A 19300-nucleotide genomic window follows, 5' to 3' on the forward strand; every position below is an offset into this window, starting at 1 on the left:
AAACCACCACATACCACACCTCTAATTCATTTAATAAACACATCCTCTTATTTATCATCTTATTTACTATTTCTACAAAGCAGTATTAGTAAATATTAGAGTGTGGTTTGGGGAGGAAAACTGGGCAGAGAGGTTGCCCGTAATAGCCCCTAGGGCCTGCTGCAGTGATATTCATCCTCTGTATGTATCTACTTAATTTTTAAAATACAATTTAATTAAATGTATTTTAAAAGCTCCCAGAGAGGTGGCAGGAGTCGATATCGTCTGTTTCGTTAGAGCAAACAGCTTTAAAAAGAAGACCCGGGGCTTTGTTTTGCCTGTTCTAATTTTCTGGCTAATAAGCTGCAGCTGAGACTCACTGGATATATTAATAGAGCAATCCCTTTAAAAATGAGAAGGGGGGAATCTTTTTAGTTCAGAGCCCTTACGAATAGCTTTATTATCAGTCACTTCCCTGGAGCCACTCTGAACTCGGTCCCCAGTTTTCTGAGAATGAGAACTTGTTCATACAACAATCTGCATGCAGGGGGAGGATCCAGTGTTTGTGGGGGGGGGGGGCGTCAGCAGCACCAGTTCCAAAGCCCAGATCAACCAGGTGGGTAGACCTGGGCTCCCGGTTAAACTTGATGGCCTCTGTGGCCAAGGGTTGCTGGGTGGGTAGACCTGGGCTCCCACCTGGTCTTGGAGCCCAGATCTACCAGCTGGGTAGTACTGGGCTCCTGCCTGGACTTGGAGCCCAGGTCTATCCTGCTGGTAGTCCTGGGCTCCCATTCCTTGCCTGCTGGCAGACGCACCCATGTCCCCCCCCCTTTGGATCCACCCTGTTTACACGCATGTTGAGTCTGTCTTGTGAATGGGGATTCACATGTATCCAGCAGAACAGAGCAGTCACTTGTCTAGCAGCCCTGCAAATTTGTTTAGCTCGGCCAATCATGCAACGGTGGGCATACTGATCACATTTGTCCAAGTAGCTCAAGGTGGAGTATATGGAATTTCCTCCTCACAACAACCTTTATGCGATTCTGATATTGACCAGCTCAAGGTCAATATCAGCCCAATCCTATGCATGTCTGCTCAGAAGCAAGTCCCACTATAGTCAATGGGGCTTACTCTTAGGTAAGTGTGGACAGGATTGCAGTCAAAGTAGGTTTCATGGTTGAAAGGAATTTAAACTCAGGCCTCCTCAATCAAAATCCACTACAACACTGGCCTCAGAGTAGATGAGTTATAGGATGGTCGAACAATTGCTCCAGTCATACAACCAGTCTAAATAATCATCTTCTTTAGTCAGTTTTCGGCAACCCTAATGTATCATGTGTCTCAGCTCTCTATCCATGGCCCTAACCAAACATTCAGGAACTTTTCTATTGAGATCAAAGGGCTATAGGGTTGAACTAGGCATGACACAGGAGATCCATCAATGGATCTCCCAAGGACTTTTGCTTCATGAGTTGAGGCCACAGCTCTGGAAAAGGGGCTAACCCCCACTGAAACTGCTATTAATTGTGGAGGGGGAAATATGCAGGCCCAGTATTTTAAATAGCATCTCATCCTCTACTTTATTATTAACTGTATTTATATACCGCTTTTCAACTAAAAGCTCACAAAGCGGTTTACAGAGAAAAATCAAAATTACTTTATAGGAAATAAAAGATAAGCAGACCCCACATTTTGACACATAAGTTATACATTTTGTTTGCCCTTTAATTTGCCTTTTTTCAGCATCAGGTACAAAAAAAAACCCTTGTATTTAAATGAACAAATACATACATTGATTATAAAAGGGTGCAGGTCTATTCAGATGGCCCGTTTTCCCTTCTGAACACGGCACTGGGACCCAATGCTTTCAAGAGGATTGCTTTGTATTTTCTGCAGGCAAACCCAGCAATTTAAATGCATCAGCACAGCTTACAACATTTGCGCATTTTGCTAATTAAATCTGGGTACGTTTGGTAATCAAGATTTATTTATTGTCACATTCAAAATGTGAATCAAAATGTACAGCATTTATTTACTCTTATTAAGAAGTTACTGTGTTAAACTGGGTTTAATATCAGAGAGATTTCTGGACAAAGAGGCAGGGGACATCTTGGTCCACCAAATGATCTGTACGGGGCAGCACTGGGTAGGCTTTAGCAGTGTTCTGTTTCAGCTCCCCCTACCATGAGGTAGACCAGATCGGCAGAATTTGGTTAGCGGTAAATGTTGATTTCACAGTACACTAACCTACAGAAATGAATTTCCAGCTGCAGTAATAGAACGTTCAGGTAGGCAAAGTAATAAATGTGACGAAAAAGCTAGACATGTCAACAAATTAAAAGTTTTCCTTTCAGAACCAAACTTATTTAACTGTCTAGCATTGAACTGATTAATTTAGCAATTAAATTAGGCAGGAGGTCTGGTCTAGAGGGTAGAGCCTCCGTTTGCCTGAAGATAACATCCGAAAGTCACCAGTTCAAGGCCACCGGCACTGTGAACAGCAAGACCTTGAAGCAGCTGACAAGCCTAGCTGAGTTATGCTGAATTATTCCACCTGCTCTTTGGCCGCTGTCAGCCTGTGTGGGAGGAAAATGGAGGCCAGAATGTGATACCAGATCATTAAAGATCCCTCCGAAATGTTGTGGTTCTTGAAAGACAGAACCTTCTTCAACTGTAAAAATCCCTATTGGGATTTAGTATTGCCTGCCTATGTAAACTGCCTTGAATTAAAGTCTGAGGAGAAATCTGACGACCAAGAAAGGCGGTATATAAATACCTGTAATATTATTATTATTATTATTATTATTATTATTATTATTATTATTATTATTAAAACTAGTCTCTAGAATACCTGAAGAAGATAAGTTTCCCTTCTTAGTAAAGGGAAACTTAGTAAAGGGAAACACAAATAGTATCATTTTTCAAGAAATTACTTTAAACAATTATATACCTTAAACAAATATATTAACAATTCTATTGGGCCTCCTGCTGCTAAACATTGGGCAACATTGTTTAGCAGCAGACCAATGTAAATGGAGAATTAGGACTGAAGGATACAGTTCCCTCATAATTATCTAGGTAGGAGATCCAGGTGTTACTTCTCTGTTAAGTTACCTGAAATAGGGTGGCAGCGGAGAATGGTGAGGAAGACCACAGGTATATATGTAAAAAGTGCGGGCCCTCTTTATTCGGAACTTGCAGATTTGACTTAATGCAGATCCCAACCCGCGTCTCGAGGTCCTCATCAAAACTCCCAGAAGCGACTGGAAGTGCCTTCCAGTGGCATCCAGGAGGTATTCTGAGGCTCAGGGAAGCCACACACAGCCTTCCAGAGGCTTCTGAGAGGCCCTCTGAGAAGCACTTCCAATTGCATCCATAGGATATCTGAGGGCCCTTCCACCACAGATTTTAAATATCTGCAGGTTTGGTATCCAGGAGCACATTCCATTCAGATACTGAGGGCCAACTGTATTGGCTCTTTTTTCAATATCATCCATGTCTTAATTTCCCTTACCATCTTACTTCCATAAAAGTGTAGTGGAAAAAGACAGTTGTGTGTGTTAGTGGGGGAGGGAAGTCGTTTTTTCTTGGTACAATCCCATTTTGGACCTTCCACTGCAATGGTAAGGTATCATTGTGCCCAAGAGAGCAATGAGAATAGCCAGGACTGTACTGCAGGAACCCATGGTGTCTGGACAAAGGTGCAGGAGACAGGGGACATCTTGGTCCCATCAACCTTTGGGAAACTGTGGTAATGCTAGGGTGGGAAGGAGCTGCAACATGGCTGCTCCCTGTGGTTTCAGGCTTCTCTTGTTACTCAACTGAGAGATACAGGAAGCTGAACTAGATGGGCCCTTGGCCTGATCCAGCAAGGTTCTTCTTAAGTTCTTATGGGAAAGTGGTGCTGCTGAAGATTGAGTGTCATGTGAACAATGCGACTACCAGGCCTTGTTCTCAAGTTCAGCCCTTGGAAAGAAGATGGTAGAAGGACTGAAAAAAGATAGCAAGGAGAAGATGATTCTTCAACTCTGAGCCTAGTTTGAATCCTCCTTACTGCCTAGCTTTCCCATAGAAAACAGGTGGATATCATGGTCAAGAAATCACTATGCTGTCATTCCTGTGCTCACTGGAGCACTCAAGTCTCTTGCCCTATTGAGGCATTAAACTCCCTATAGAGAACAAGCACATGAACAGCTCAGCAGGATCATGCAGTGCTAACCATGCCTATTGCTGATGATGATTGGCAACCCTGAATATTCTATGTTCAGTGTTTGCCTCTGCAGTGTTTGCCTCTGCCTCTGAACACAAGGAGAGTGTGGGAAAGACTGAATTAGGTGTCACTGGCAGGGGGCATTCAATCCCAATGAGCCCATCATGCGCTTGCTTTTCACAGATATAATGGCCAAATACGGCTTCTCTCTCTCTCTCCCTTTGAGCTGTCTCAAGAAGTTTAGGAGGAAAGACATTGTTGGCTGAAGCGGTAGACAATACCACATTTGCTAACAGCTACTAACCATTAGTTTACAGCAATGCCGCAAATGCATTTCATTTCATGTCTCCAATTAAAACCGGATTGAAATCTGCAATCGATACGTTCTCCCTGATAAAGGCAGATTTCAGCTAAAACAGAATTACTGCATTCGGGAGTCAAGCTATACTTAAGAACATTTCAAAAATTAGCTCAAACCTCAAATTAGAATGCAGCAATTATTTTATAGACTTTCATTAATCCAAATCAGTACTGAAGTAAAAAACAAATTCAGGTTACAATTTCAGTGTAAGGGGGCAGCTAAATTCTGATGGGGCATTTGCCTCAGACTGTTCCACCTGCATCCCACTTCCAGCAGACGCTAGGAACATTGTAAAGCCTCTCTAGAGTCAGTGTCTAGAAGGGCCCATTAAGCTCAGCTGAGGGACTGGCCTGCTGGGGGTGGAGCCTGCAAACCTGCTGACCTGCTGGGGGACCGATTGACTGATTGCTCTCCTCCTCGTTGGCAGGTATACTATTTCACCGCAGGGCTTGCCAGAGGCGCCAGCCTTTGGCACGGGCCAAAGGGCAAGAACCAAAGGGCTCTTTGCCCGTGGCTCTTAGCCCAGGGGCTTGTGCCACTGTTCCCAGTCTCGGACAAGGCTCCCAAGATGGTCAGCAGCTGTCTCCTGAGTTCTCCTCATGATTTCGCATCCAAGGCTCTGGAGGAAGATGGCTGCCAGCTAACATTTCCACAATAGAAAAGTGTCTTAATTCTTCTCCAGTTTACAATTGTTAGGACGTGGGTCTCCACAATTTTTACATCCTTTTTCGACAAGGATTCCTTATTAAGGTTCTGCTGTTTTTATTGACCTTCAAGTCCTACAGACTGAGGATTGCATCGAATTATTCTGCAACCTCAGGCGGAACATAATGGAGAAGAAGAAGAGAACTAGAGCTTCCCCTGGCCAGGACTCTCCAAATAAAGCATCTAAACAGCTTCATCTGGATGAGTTTGTTTCTTGGCATGAGTCAATGACTGAAATTACTAATTTTGCCTCATCAAATAATTTTACTGTGCTGGAATTGGAGCCGCTTACAGCTGTTGATTAGGATAATGCTGTCTTACAGGAAAACGCTTCCGTCTCCTCCCCAAATTGCCAGTGGCTGGATATGGGACAGAGTACAGCTACCTCACCTTTTCCCTCTGTCCAGAAGAGGAAAGCAACTGCTAAAGGTGAACTTCCCAAGCCATGTGAAGGGAAGGAGGGTTTGTTGTTGTTTGATGACTCTCTGTTGTCTTTGATGGGGCAGCATTGTACCTTGACTGGAAGGACACTTCTGGCTGTTCTCAGGGAAATCAAATATGTGACAACACAAGTTCACGCCCTGCAAGAAGGCTTTAACAAGTGCCTTGTGGAGTTACAGCAATTGCAAGACCAGCTGCGTGCGAGAAACAGGAGGGAATTGCCTAGACTCGAGCATAGATCAGCTAAGTTTACTGCCTTGGAATGCGGGGGAGCGGAAAAAATAACTACTCGCCGCCTATTAACTAAGCAAGTAATCTTGGAAATACGGCGCAATTTCTGGAATTCTAATCAATGGTCCACCAGACGACAAGTTTTGGACTCCTTAGCCAGGCTGCTGAAGCTGGAATTTAATCAAATTGATTTGGGATCTATTGAAAAACTATCAGGACCTCCCTCTAAAACCAGGCTGTTGATGACATTTACAACTCCAACTATTCCCTTGATGCTCATTAGAATGAGGAACTTTTTGAGCACATTTGATATAGTGGCTAAGAGAGTTTTTACGGACACAGGCCGGGCATCACCTTTATCTGGAAATGGGAAATTAACATCCCCACCTGTTACAGTATGGATACTAAGGGTAGTACACGCTAGCATCCAACCAAGGACTCAGGCAACTGATAACTTTTGGAGAAATGTAATACTATTTCTCAGGAAGAGCAGCTGACATGATCTATCTCTGTATTAGGTATTGGCAACCTTCAGTCTCGAAAGACTATGGTATCGCGCTCTGAAAGGTGGTTCTGGCACAGCGTCTAGTGTGGCTGAAAAGGCCAATCCGGGAGTGACAATCCCTTCCACACCGGGAGCAAGTGCAGTCTGTCCCTGGTCTGTCTCCCTGGCTATGGGCCTTCCTTCTTTGCCTCTTAGCCTCAGACTGTTGGCAAAGTGTCTCTTCAAACTGGGAAAGGCCATGCTGCACAGCCTGCCTCCAAGCGGGCCGCTCAGAGGCCAGGGTTTCCCACTTGTTGAGGTCCATCCCTAAGGCCTTCAGATCCCTCTTGCAGATGTCCTTGTATCGCAGCTGTGGTCTACCTGTAGGGCGCTTTCCTTGCACGAGTTCTCCATAGAGGAGATCCTTTGGGATCCGGCCATCATCCATTCTCACGACATGACCAAGCCAACGCAGGCGTCTCTGTTTCAGCAGTGAATACATGCTAGGGATTCCAGCACGTTCCAGGACTGTGTTGTTTGGAACTTTGTCCTGCCAGGTGATGCCAAGGATGCATCGGAGGCAGCGCATGTGGAAAGTGCTCAGTTTCCTCTCCTGTTGTGAGCGAAGAGTCCATGACTCGCTGCAGTACAGAAGTGTACTCAGGACGCAAGCTCTGTAGACCTGGATCTTGGTATGTTCCGTCAGCTTCTTGTTGGACCAGACTCTCTTTGTGAGTCTGGAAAACGTGGTAGCTGCTTTACCGATGCGCTTGTTTAGCTCGGTATCGAGAGAATGTGTGTCGGAGATCGTTGAGCCAAGGTACACAAAGTCATGGACAACCTCCAGTTCATGCTCAGAGATTGTAATGCAGGGAGGTGAGTCCACATCCTGAACCATGACCTGTGTTTTCTTCAGGCTGATTGTCAGTCCAAAATCTTGGCAGGCCTTGCTAAAACGATCCATGAGCTGCTGGAGATCTTTGGCAGAGTGGGTAGTGACAGCTGCATCGTCGGCAAAGAGGAAGTCGCGCGTTGGGCGCAGCAGATGGAACGCTGGGTGCAGCACTACTCTGAGCTATATTCCAGAGAAAATGTAGTCACCGAAGAAGCACTGAACAACATTGAGTGCCTGCCTGTGCTGGAAGAGCTTGACAGTGAACCAACCCTAGAAGAACTTCACGTGGCCCTGGACTCCCTTGCCTTTGGCAAGGCACCTGGAAAAGACAGCATCCCTGCTGAAGTCCTAAAATGCTGCAAAGAGATCATAGTCACTGAGCTGCATGAAATCCTCTGTCTCTGCTGGAGAGAAGGTGGAGTACCTCAAGACATGAGGGATGCAAACATCATCACGCTGTACAAGAACAAAGGTGACAGGGGTGACTGCAACAACTACCGCGGCATCTCTCTCCTTAGCGTTGTAGGAAAGCTGTTTGCCCGAGTTGTACTAAAGAGGCTCCAGGTACTTGCAGAGAGCGTCTATCCAGAATCGCAGTGTGGATTCCGAGCCAACAGGTCCACCACTGATATGGTATTCTCCCTTAGACAACTGCAGGAGAAATGCAGGGAACAACGACAGCCACTCTTTATAGCCTTCATAGATCTCACAAAGGCTTTCGACCTGGTCAGCAGAGACGGCCTCTTCAAGATTCTCCCCAAGATTGGATGTCCACCCAGGCTCCTCAGCATTATCAGATCTTTCCACAAGGACATGAAGGGCACTGTTGTCTTCGATGGCTCCACATCAGACCCTTTTGACATCCGAAGCGGAGTGAAGCAGGGCTGTGTTCTTGCACCAACCTTGTTTGGAATTTTCTTCGCTGTCCTGCTGAAGCAGGCCTTTGGAACTGCAACAGAAGGCATCTATCTCCGGACCAGATCAGACGGAAAGCTCTTCAACCTCTCCAGACTGAGAGCAAAATCCAAAGTCCAACTGAAATGTCTATCTCTGAGAGCTCAATTAAAGCAGCCACTGATGAGCTGGAGGAAATAACTCACCATCTAGAGCAGGGGTGCTCAATAGGTGGATCGTGATCTACCGGTAGATCGCGAGGCAAAATGAGTAGATCACGGAGCCCTGTCTCTCCAAACTGTTAATATGTCAGTTTCATCTAATGACTAGACGAAACTGACATATTTAGCTGACACTAAACTGACACTGAAACTGACACTTTAGCTGCTCTTCAGGCATGCAGCAACAAAACTGACGAAACTGACTAGACTCCAGCAGGGGCTCCATACATTAAAGGGGGTGTCTGTCAGACGCTTCCTTCCCCCCGGTAGATCTCCGGGCCTTGCTGGGTTTCAAAGTAGCTCTCGAGCCAAAAAAGTGTGAGCACCCCTGATCTAGAGAGATCCCTTGCTAAACTTAGCACTGGTGCTGAATCTTTGAAAAGGGCTTCATCAGTGGAGATGATAGAGACAGAGGAGACATCGGCCGCTGCAGCCCATGCTACCCTACCTGAAAAGGCAGTTGTGCCTCCATCCCTCATCTGGCCCTCCAGTAAACAAGAGAACAAAAGACACAAAACCAGTGTGAGAATGCCTCCTGCTAACGATCTGCTGATAGGAGTTACTTCTGTAGAGATGGCAGAGCTAGAGGAGACTGTGGTAGATGTAGCTCATGGAATCCATCTCGAAAAGGCAGTTATGCCACTTCCCTGCACTCCATCTTTGATTAGACAAGGGAACTACAGACAAAATAGTAGTGAGGGAAAGCCTCCAACCGAGGGACCAGCTTCCAAGGGCACTATTGAAGCCTTTTTGCTAAGTCTTGACCCTGAGGAGGAGGACATCATCAATGGAGTGGTGTTAGCTACAAAACCACTTCCTTACCTTGAACAACAGAGGGTCATTAACATGTTGGAGAAGGTAAGAGAAGAATTACTCAAGAATTCTGAAGAGAGGAGGCTGGAAGAAGAAGGACAATTCCCGTCTCAGAAAGAAACCACCTCAGGAGCTTCTACCTGAAGCCCAACCATCCATGATGGATTCTCCAGTCCTTATGAATCCATCTCAATAAACATGCACAATGTGAAGGAATCTCCTGACCTACATCATCTTGCCCACCCTACATCTGTTGCTATGTTAGAAGGAGATCCTACGGCAACTACTGCAGAGACATGTAATAATGTTGCATCACACATTAGTGCGTTATTGGATCAACTGGAATTGGACGGACTTGTGATTGATCGAAAGGCTGTACAAACTATAAAGGACTTGCCTCAGGAAGGAAGGAAAAAAATTGATTGTCTAGCTGATCTTAAAGCAGATCTTTCTGATATTCCCGCCCACTTTGTGATGTTTATCAGAATTCTCTGCATCTAGAAACAGAAACCCTTCTCCCAGATCCTAAATGATTCCATTAGCCCTGTTACCCATACTATTGCATACCACCAGCAAGTCCCTGGCTTTTTGTCAGGGTTACCTCCAACTTCCCCACAGACTCCCAGACATTCAATTCCCTCACAATCTGATGTTCTTGAGATGCCCCTAACAATTGGTCCTGACCCTTTAGATTACAGGGATTGACTGACAGAACCGCCTACTCCAACAGATACCAATTTGGCTAGATTTCTTTCTTGGAATGTGGTGGGCTGAGCTTCTAAGTTCAAGGCCCCTGATTTTATACCTTTTCTTTAAAAATATGATATAATTTGTCTCCAAGAAACTTGGATGGTCTGTCCTATTACTCTAGAAGGGTATAATGTTATTTCCTTACCAGCAACTAAGTCTCAAGTCAAAGGGCGTGCTTTGGGCGGGCTGGCAGTCCTGTCTTTATCACATTTCCCAATTGATTTTATTTTTATGTCTGATAGTTATTGTAAGATACAGGTTGTCAAACTGTCATCGTCGCCCTGGGACATTTTGATAGTCAATATTTATATTCCACCATCACAAACCAAAGCCTCTCGGAAGCACCAATGGAAATATTTCAACCAGATTATGGGAGATCTCGAACGCAGATTTGTGGGAGCCAAAATTCTTATTTTTGGGGACCTGAATGCAAGAACCGGTCCAGATCATGTCATCTTTTCACAAATTTGCAACTCCATGGATAACTTAGATCTCCCCTATTACTGTCTGTTTGAACGCAAATCAAAGGACCAAGTGATCAATGAGACTGGTATTTACTTAGCTAAATTCAGCCTGTGCTGGAGTCTGATATGGCTCAATGGCTTATTAGATATGGGTGATGAAGGAGATTTCACCTTTATCTCTAGACATGGTAATAGTGTAATTGATTAAATTTTGATTCCTGCCCCCATGTTGTCTTCTGTGAGAGAATTTGCAGTGGGAGATCCTTTGCTTAACTATCACCTCCCCCTTAGCTGTGTTTTGCTGCTCACGATGAACTTTTCTCCTCCTTCTCCTCAAGATATGCCTTCCTGGATATACAGCTGATCTGTAAGGGTAATAAGATTGAGCAAGTCCGCCAGTTTAAATACTTGGGTATTACATTTCACTATAGGCACTCATGGGCTTCCCATCGCAGCTCAGTGCTTAACTTGGCTAAGCTCTCATCGTCAGAAATTGCACAATTTTATCATACCCAGGGCAACAGATATGTTCCAGCAGCCCTGGAGGTTTTTAAAGCCAAGACTGTTACTCAAGTTTTATATGGTGTTCCAGTTTGGTTCAAGGCACTAAATCTAGCTACGGAGCGTATTCAATCTATTTTCCTTAGGAAAATTTTAGGCATGCCAAGATGTGTCCCTTACTCCGTTTTATGCCTTGAGACAGGTCTTATCAGGTTGAACACAATGGCGTGGCTAAGATTTGCAAAGTTTTGGCTTGGTATCCTTTTCAGTGTGGTCAATGACAGTCTGATGTTCCAATTGGTATCAGACTCGGTCCTGCCCTGCGGGATCACCATTTTACACACCAAGTTAAAATCAATTGGTCTTGATATTGAGTGTCTGGGTATGTTGTGTCAAACAGCAACATATAGAGTTGTCAGGGAAAGAATCATGGACATTGAATGTCAAGAGCTAATGAGTTTGGCCAACACCTCCTGCTCCCCATTGCACTTTCATGTACCTGTCCAGTTAGGCAGGATGCCATTTTATTTATCCCAGCTGTATAATCCGCAGTTAAGAAGAGCCTTCATGCTGGCAAGATGTAATGGCCTTCCTTCAGCCCTTCTATGGGCCGGTTTAAAGGGATACCTCTTTCCACAAGGCTCTGTCCTTGTGATCTGAACCATGTGGAGTCAGTTGAACATATCCTTTTGTTTTGTCCCTTGCATAAGACCCAACGTCAGAAACATCTTATGCCCATCCTAGCGCGCTTCCGGGGATGGGCAGAGGCAGATGTGCTACAAGCACTTTTGTCAGTAGAGAAGGGAGAAACTCTTATCGACATCTCTTGTTTTATCGCCACAGTCATAAGTACGCAGGAAATGAGACTGGAAGCTTAGCCCTGTATGAGATCAGCTAATGGGGGCACTATTGACTATTGGATTTTTCCTGTGTGTGACATGCATTTATGGATTATGGAGCCATCTTCTGATCTTATATAAATTTGAATTTTATTTGTATATTGTTTTGATGTATGTATATGCCAATAAAGGTTACAACAACAACAACTTAGCTATCACCTCCCCCTTAGCTATGTTTTGCTGCTCATGATGAACTTTTCTTCTCCTCCTCAAGATATGCCTTCCTTTTTTAGTGAATCTCACCCCAAAATTCTCTGGGATGAAACATCTTTAAGGATTTTTAAAAATTTAAAATTTTCTGACTTGGCAGTTACTGCCAAATCTACTTTTTATCGTCAAAGACCCCTTCTCATTTTATTGCCAAGTTTGAAGCCTTTTTAGAATTATTTATCCCTGCCTTAAAACAATCCCCACCTCAGAACTTGGGCCCTAAAAAGAGTGGGGCAAATGTAGTCTCATGTGATCCCTTTTTAGGGATCAAATTAGAACTTAGAAAGCTTTTTAGAACTTTCAAAGAATCAGGGGCTTCAGTTCCACCTCCACACTATTTTGAACTGAGAAGTCAGCTTAGAGAGGCTATTGAATATGAGCATCAACAATCCTCTCTTGTAAGGTGGAATCTACTCCATAGAGCCATTTTGTCTAAGAATTCTAAACAATTTTGGCATATTACTTCAGGTTTCTTCCATAATTATGTTTCCCCAGTTTCTCCAATCTCATCATTTATTTGGGAAAATTATATTAAATCAACCTTTTATGATGATTGTAAAGTCACTTCTGTACCACTGGCTTCATTCTCTGAAGTACATAATTGGCCTCCTGTATCTGAGTCTGAAGTAAAGCAACTTCTTCTTCTTTTGAAACCTGGGAAGGCTGCGGGCCCAGACATCCTTCCCCTTGATATATTCAAGGCTGACCCAGATTGGTGGGCACCACTATTGGCAGACCTGCTCACAGTTGTAAATAATACTGGTATTATGCCCAACTCATGGACCCAATCAATTATTATGCCCATTTATAAAAAAGGGGATAGAAAGCACCCAGGGAGCTATCACCCCATCTCTTTGCTATCCTCTCTGGGCAAGGTTTACGCAAAATACCTTTTGGACAGGCTCACCAAGTGGCTGAAAGAAAATAACATTATTGGCCCAGAACAAACAGGTTTCTTACCTGGTAAATCTATTTTAGATAACTGTTTAGTCCTATCCCATTTAGTCACTAAGTATGCCAAATCTAAAAATTTCCATCTTTATGCTGCCTTCCTGGATTTAAAAGGCACATTTGACATGGTTGACAGGGAGCTACTTTGGCAAAAACTGGACAATTTAGGTCTGGACAAGAGACTCCTTCTCTTAATCAGGAAGCTTTACTCGGAGACTAGCTGCTGTGTTAAATTAACACCATGTGGGTAACTTTCGGCCCCAATTCCTACTAATTTAGGAGTCAAACAAGGATGTGTCTTAGCCCCTATGCTGTTTAACATATTCATTAATGATCTGGCTCCTCATTTGTCCTTAGTTGACGCTCATTCTCCTAAATTAGGTAATTTACCATTCCCCCTTCTGTTGTATGCAGACGATATGCTGCTATTGTCCCGTACGAAAATTGGCTTGAAGTGTTTAGTCAACTCGTGTATTAAATACCTAACTTCCAATAAATTGCAGTTAAACTTTGAGAAGTCTAAAATAGTGGTTTTCGGTTCCCAATGGAAACCTACCTCTTGGTCCTTTGGTGGGAAGGTAATCAAACAGGTTAAAGTTTTCAAGTACCTGGGAATTCTGTTTCATCATAGGCATCCTTGGTCACCTCATTGCCAGGTTGCTATTAACTCAAGCAATTTATTAGTTCAAGCTACTTTGCTGTTTTTGTATACTTGGGGCAATTCTTATATCCCAGCAGCGGTGCAGATCTTTAAGTCCAAGGTTCTGGCACGATTGCTGTTTGGTACCCCTATCTGGATTTCAGCCATTTCCACTCTAGTAAAACGTGTTCAATCCAGAAAACTCTATAAGACCTTACGCAGCATTGTGCCTTGAAGCTGGCCTGCATAAAATTGAAACACTGGCCTGAGTGAGATTCTTGATATTTTGGCTAAGGGTCGGTTTTGAGGCAAATCAGAACATCATGCTCTCCAATATTCTTGCTGATGTTTCTTTTTCCCCTGGTCTAACTTTATTTCACAAAAGACTCCAGCTCCTAGGTTTATCACCTGATCTGATAGGAGGATTACCCATATCTGCAGCTTACAATCTTATTTGGACCCGACTATTCGATATAGAGAAACAGGATTTGCAAGCTGCAGCCCGTAAGTCTTGTTCGCCTCTATATATTGGACTTTCATGGCCCTCTGATTTGGGTTCAAGCTATCTATTGTTCATGTGTTCACCACAGATTCGTAGAGCTGGATAGGTTTAATATCTTACCTACAAATGTACTAAGAACAAGATTTAATAGACCATTGGAGAGTGCCCAGTCATGTTCTTGCAACCTGACCTCAAAAGAGTCCTTGACCCATGTACTTTTGTATTGTACCCACTATATTGATTTACACCATCGATTTCTATATCCATTCCTGGAAAACTTTCATGGTTCAGATACAGACTTGGTCCAGTACTTGTTGGACAGGAGAAATGAGTGCCGCTCATCAAATGTTGCAAAATATTTATTTAAGGCACTGTCGAGGCGTAAATTCCTCTGTACTTCTTTGCCTGATCAATGATTGGTGGCTACCTTGAATGTTTTAATTTTGTTTTCTTGATGGATTGTTTATGCCAATAAAGGTGGAATGAATGAATGAATGAAACATTGTAAAAAAAATTGAAACATCTGGGAGGGTCACATGCCGAATGAGTGATAAAGAGCACAAAAAGAGCCTGTAGTTCTTTTCCGCAGAAGTCTAATAGTGAAAGCAAAAATACATAGCTCATAAAATTAGAGCCTGCACTGAAACTTGACAGTTAAATTCAGACGCCACACAGCTGATGGTATCTCAACTCTGTTATTAATAAGATTATATACAGATCCCAGACAGGGCTCATAGCCCATGCCTGAAGCAGGGGTTAGGGGGGATGAAAGTAGAATGCACTCACTCTGATTTGGCTTCATGATGTCATCAGGCAGCCAATCTGACTGGCTATATGGCACTGTAAAACCTATAAAGCAGAGCGGGGAGGCCATTTGCTGACTTTTGGGGACCCCCTGTATGCGCATGCTGTTGCTGCTGCTGGATTTGTAGTTAAGTGGCTATCATGGAGAACTGCCATTTAAGAAAACCTGGGCTGTTACGGGGGACTCTACTTATGGTTGCTGTGATTTCTTTGATCACACAAGTCATGTGAATTTACTCCTCAAAATACTTAACTGACTCCCAGGAAGCTCCCCAGAGGCTGGAAGAACCCTGGGCTTCACATGAACTTTGTCTAAAGATGGCAATTCTTTTTGCTTATAGTGCTCCTTCCAGTTGACAATTAGCTATAACTGAACTGAACTGGACTCATTTTAAATAAGACCCTCTTTAGTGTTTAGGGAGGGGTCATAGATTAATGGTAAGGTACATGCAGAAGTTCCCAGGTTCAATCTCCAGATATGGCCAATTAAGATTCCTATTTGAAACTTTGGAGAGCTAGTACTACCCATCAGAGCAGATAACAGATGGCTAGATAGACTAATGGTCTGACTCTGTATAAGGCCGCTTACTATGATATTAAATTGCCTCTATAAAAATAAATACATATCATACAAATAATTGAGTGTTTATTGATTATTTAATTTGAGGCAAACTTTACAGTGATAACATTGACATCCTTCAATGGGCTCATTTTTGCAAACTAGTATGGTGATGTACTTGCTCTTGTTCTACAGGTTCTAACTGACTCAAAGACTGCTCAACTTAAAGCAGAAAAATTTATATCAGAACTGGCTATATCAAAAAGGCAACTAAGGTGGGACTTGATGGAGGCTTATAAAATTATGCATAGTGTGGATAGAAAAGGCTTTCGAAGGCCAACTGGTTGGTGGGAGATGTAGGGTGGACAAAAGGATGCACTCCTTCACATGGCGCACATAATTAATCTGTGGAAGTTCTACCACAAGATGTGATGAAGGTTATTTAGATGGTTTTAAAATGCGATTGGGCAAATTCATGGAGGACAGGTCTATTGATGGCTACTACTTAAGATGGCAATGGACTATTTCTAGGCCCAGGGGCCACATACCTCTAGATACCAGTTACAGGGAAGCAAGTGGGTATTCCTTTCTCACTTGCTTATGGGCTTCACAGAGGCTTCTGGATGGCCATTGTGAGAAACAGGAAACTGGGTTTGCTGGTTTTAAAAAGGGATTGGACAGATTCATACAGGTCTATCAGTGGCTATCAAAAATGATGGTAAGGAAACTGTGTCCAGTTTCAGCAGCAATATGCCTCTGAATAGCACTTGAAGGAAAGCAACAGAGAGAGAGAGAGATACTTTTTTCCCATGCTTGCAGGCTTCCCAGAGGAAGCTGGTAGGGAAATAGGGTGCTGGACTAGTTGGGTCTTTGGCCTGATCCAGTAGGGTTTTTCTATGTTCTTATGTTACAGATATCAGGGACATCAGCAAAGACTGTATACAATGTATGCGTATAAAACACTTTTATTCAATACTTCACAGACTGCTCTGGAAGTTTCTCTCAAATGACCCTATGTATGCTTATAGTTTTGATATTATTACATTTATTCAGTGAATTTATTTGTGAAGAAATGTGGAGGATGAGCTTTTTATAATATCATTTGCCCAAATAAAAAAAGGGGAAAAGACAAGTACTATGTTCTTATGAGCTAAATTGCCAAGGTATTCTTTCCAGTTGGTCCTGAATGGCATATTATTACACTCCCAACCCACACAGAGCTCTAAATCAGACAGGTGTGAGGCGTATATAAGCCCAGCATGCTACAAGCCCCACAGCCAAACAGGGACTTTTTTTTCTACAAAGCCACTCATTTTTGCTCTTTCCTTCCCATCCCCATCACTATAGATTAGACAACAAAGTCTTACCTTCTCTTTGCCTGTTGCGTAAGCATTTCACTTTGGGTAGTTTGATCAGCAAACGGCAATCCTCCGCTTTGGAAACATAAACGGAAATCCATGTAATTTTTAAATTTTTTTTACTTTCACTAACTTTCAGAACAGTTAAGTAGCAAAAGGATACTCAGGGCGCAATCTTAACTGCGCCCTATGCTGGTCCAAGCCCCTTGGGCTGGCCTGAGAGGGTTGCAAACGTGCCGTAAAGCTCGTTAGCACCTCCTCGAGGGGAAGCCGGGCTGGTGCTCCAAGAAGCACTGGCCTGCGGAGGGTGACATAAGCCTCTGCGCAGGCTTCCCCCCTGCTCCTTGCGTTGAGCTGATGCAAGGACGAAAGGTAGGTGTGGGGGAGGCGGGAGGGAGGCCTTCCAGGGTGGGGGGAGGGTGTGCAGTGGGCGACCCCGGGGGCGAGTGGGCAGGTAAAGGGAGGCAGAGCTGGGATCCGGCTGTTATGCCGGATCCCAACCCCTGTTCCCGGGGAAAACAGAGCGGCTTCAGGCCGCTCCGCTCTCCTCTGACTTGTGACACCTCAAGAGGTGGCGCAAGTCTGAGGAGACCTATTGGGGCCAGCATCCCTTACCCAGGGGTAAGGGGAAAAGTTTCCCCTTGCCTCTGGCTAAGCCGCTTCTGGCCATAGTTCTGTGCTGGATACAGCGCAAGCCTCTTGGTTTGATTGTTTCAGCGCAGGATAGGATTGCGTTCTCAGTGGGTAATAAAGAGTTGGCAATATATACTTAACTCCAGGTAGCACAGCTGAAAATAAACATGTGGACCATCAGCTTCAGGAAGTCAAGGGAGACAGACAATAAGACACAAAGGAACACAACTGCCTTTCTGTATTAGCAGAGTTGGCCCAAGACTTCATGAGGCCTGAGAGCCCAATCCTATCCAGTTTTCCAGTGCTGGTGCAGCTGTGCTAATGCAGTGTGCACTGTATCCTGTGGTGGGGAGACAGTCTTGGCGGCCTCCTCAAGGTATGGGAACATTTGTTCCCTTACCTCAGGAATACGTTGTGGTTGCATCGGTGCTGGAAAGTTGGATAGGACTGTGCCCTCTGACAGCATGCCAAAATATGCCCCCTTTACTGATATGCCATCCTCTGCTCCTCCCACTCTCCAGTGCTCTAGCTTAGCACTCTCCTGCCCTCCACACTTCCTTTTCTTCTTTCTCTCTCCTCCTCTTCCAATCCAGGAAGTGGAGCAGTGGAGGCAAGTAGATGGACAGAGATTAACACCTCTCACCTATCTGCTGCCTGAGACAATCACTTTAGTGGATCTCATAGATGGGCTGGTCCTTGTAGTGACCTCCGTTTTACAGCCCCCCTAAAGGCATCCCTCTGCACACATTGTTCTCCTCATACACCCCTTTCCCTCTCTTGCACTTTTCCCAGCTCAAAGAAGCTACTTACGGTCATCACTGAAGTCATCCACCAATATGATCTCATGGACCAGATGAACAGGGGTACGATTCAGAACACTGAGGAATTGCAAGAGAAAACACATGACAGAATTTCAGCAGAGGAATAAAATCAAACTGCATTCTCTGCATAAAGAAGAGATGATTGGGGTGGGGGCAAAAAGAGAAGAAGACCAATAAACTTATTTAAGAATGTCAAAAAGATGAGGGAGAACATTTGAGGCAACAAGCACTATGCCAATAAGCAGCACTGGTTTTAGATCAAACCATCATGGGAGGCTGGACTGATGCCTGTGTAGCCAGTTTTAGTCATTGCAGGTTATGTTTGTGTGTGTGTTTGGAGGGAACATCTGATCATTTGTAATGAGAAAGAGACCTTTATAATGGGGACAATGTCAACACTAGGAACTGGCAATTTCCGTGGACAGCAATCTTTTATGGATGTCTTTAATTTCAGGTTGCCATAACCATTGTGAACAGTGAAGTTACACAATAGTTTAAGCTAGGGATGATTTGTTTGTAACCAACAGGTTATTCAGCAACTAAAATAAACACATCGGTATGGGTGCTGTTTTGAAGGTATTTAAAGAAGGTAACAGTTTCTTCTTTCTTTAATTAACACAGGGAGATAATTCATTGACTGATAAAATAATCTTCAGTTTATTGCTGAAACAAAAGAAAGATCCAGACCACCAGCAGCTCTGAACAAGGGACAGTTCCAATTAAAATCAAATTAAAAACACCAATGATTGGCATTTAATGAATGCATTGATTAATAATGTAGCTTATTTAATGTAGCTTAAGTAATGCTCTCAGACCAAATTTGTTTTAACTCATATAGCAATCAGCTCTCCCATTGCTTTTGTGTCACCATAACATAATGGAGGGACTCAGAACACACGTTCTAGCTATGGAGAAGCCTGATAGGATTGAGCTGTAAGAAATGCTATTCCAGTGTTGCTACCCTCACATAACAT

The 19300-nt window shown here is 43.8% G+C and overlaps 1 protein-coding gene across 3 annotated transcripts in view; it reads right to left on the reverse strand.

Annotated features, from left to right (window-relative positions):
* Positions 1 to 19300, reverse strand: part of GALNT14 (polypeptide N-acetylgalactosaminyltransferase 14) — a 253564-nt gene that overhangs the window by 52412 nt on the left and 181852 nt on the right. For all 3 annotated transcript variants that reach the window (XM_066618675.1, XM_066618673.1, XM_066618674.1), the window contains 2 exons: positions 18316 to 18383; positions 16882 to 16947 (listed from right to left, as the gene is read on the reverse strand). In XM_066618675.1, coding sequence (XP_066474772.1) covers positions 16882 to 16947; positions 18316 to 18383 — 134 coding nt within the window. The remainder of the gene's footprint in view (positions 1 to 16881; positions 16948 to 18315; positions 18384 to 19300) is intronic.

This window comes from Tiliqua scincoides, chromosome 1 (assembly GCF_035046505.1).
Source record: "Tiliqua scincoides isolate rTilSci1 chromosome 1, rTilSci1.hap2, whole genome shotgun sequence".
Taxonomy (NCBI): Eukaryota; Metazoa; Chordata; class Lepidosauria; order Squamata; family Scincidae; genus Tiliqua; species Tiliqua scincoides.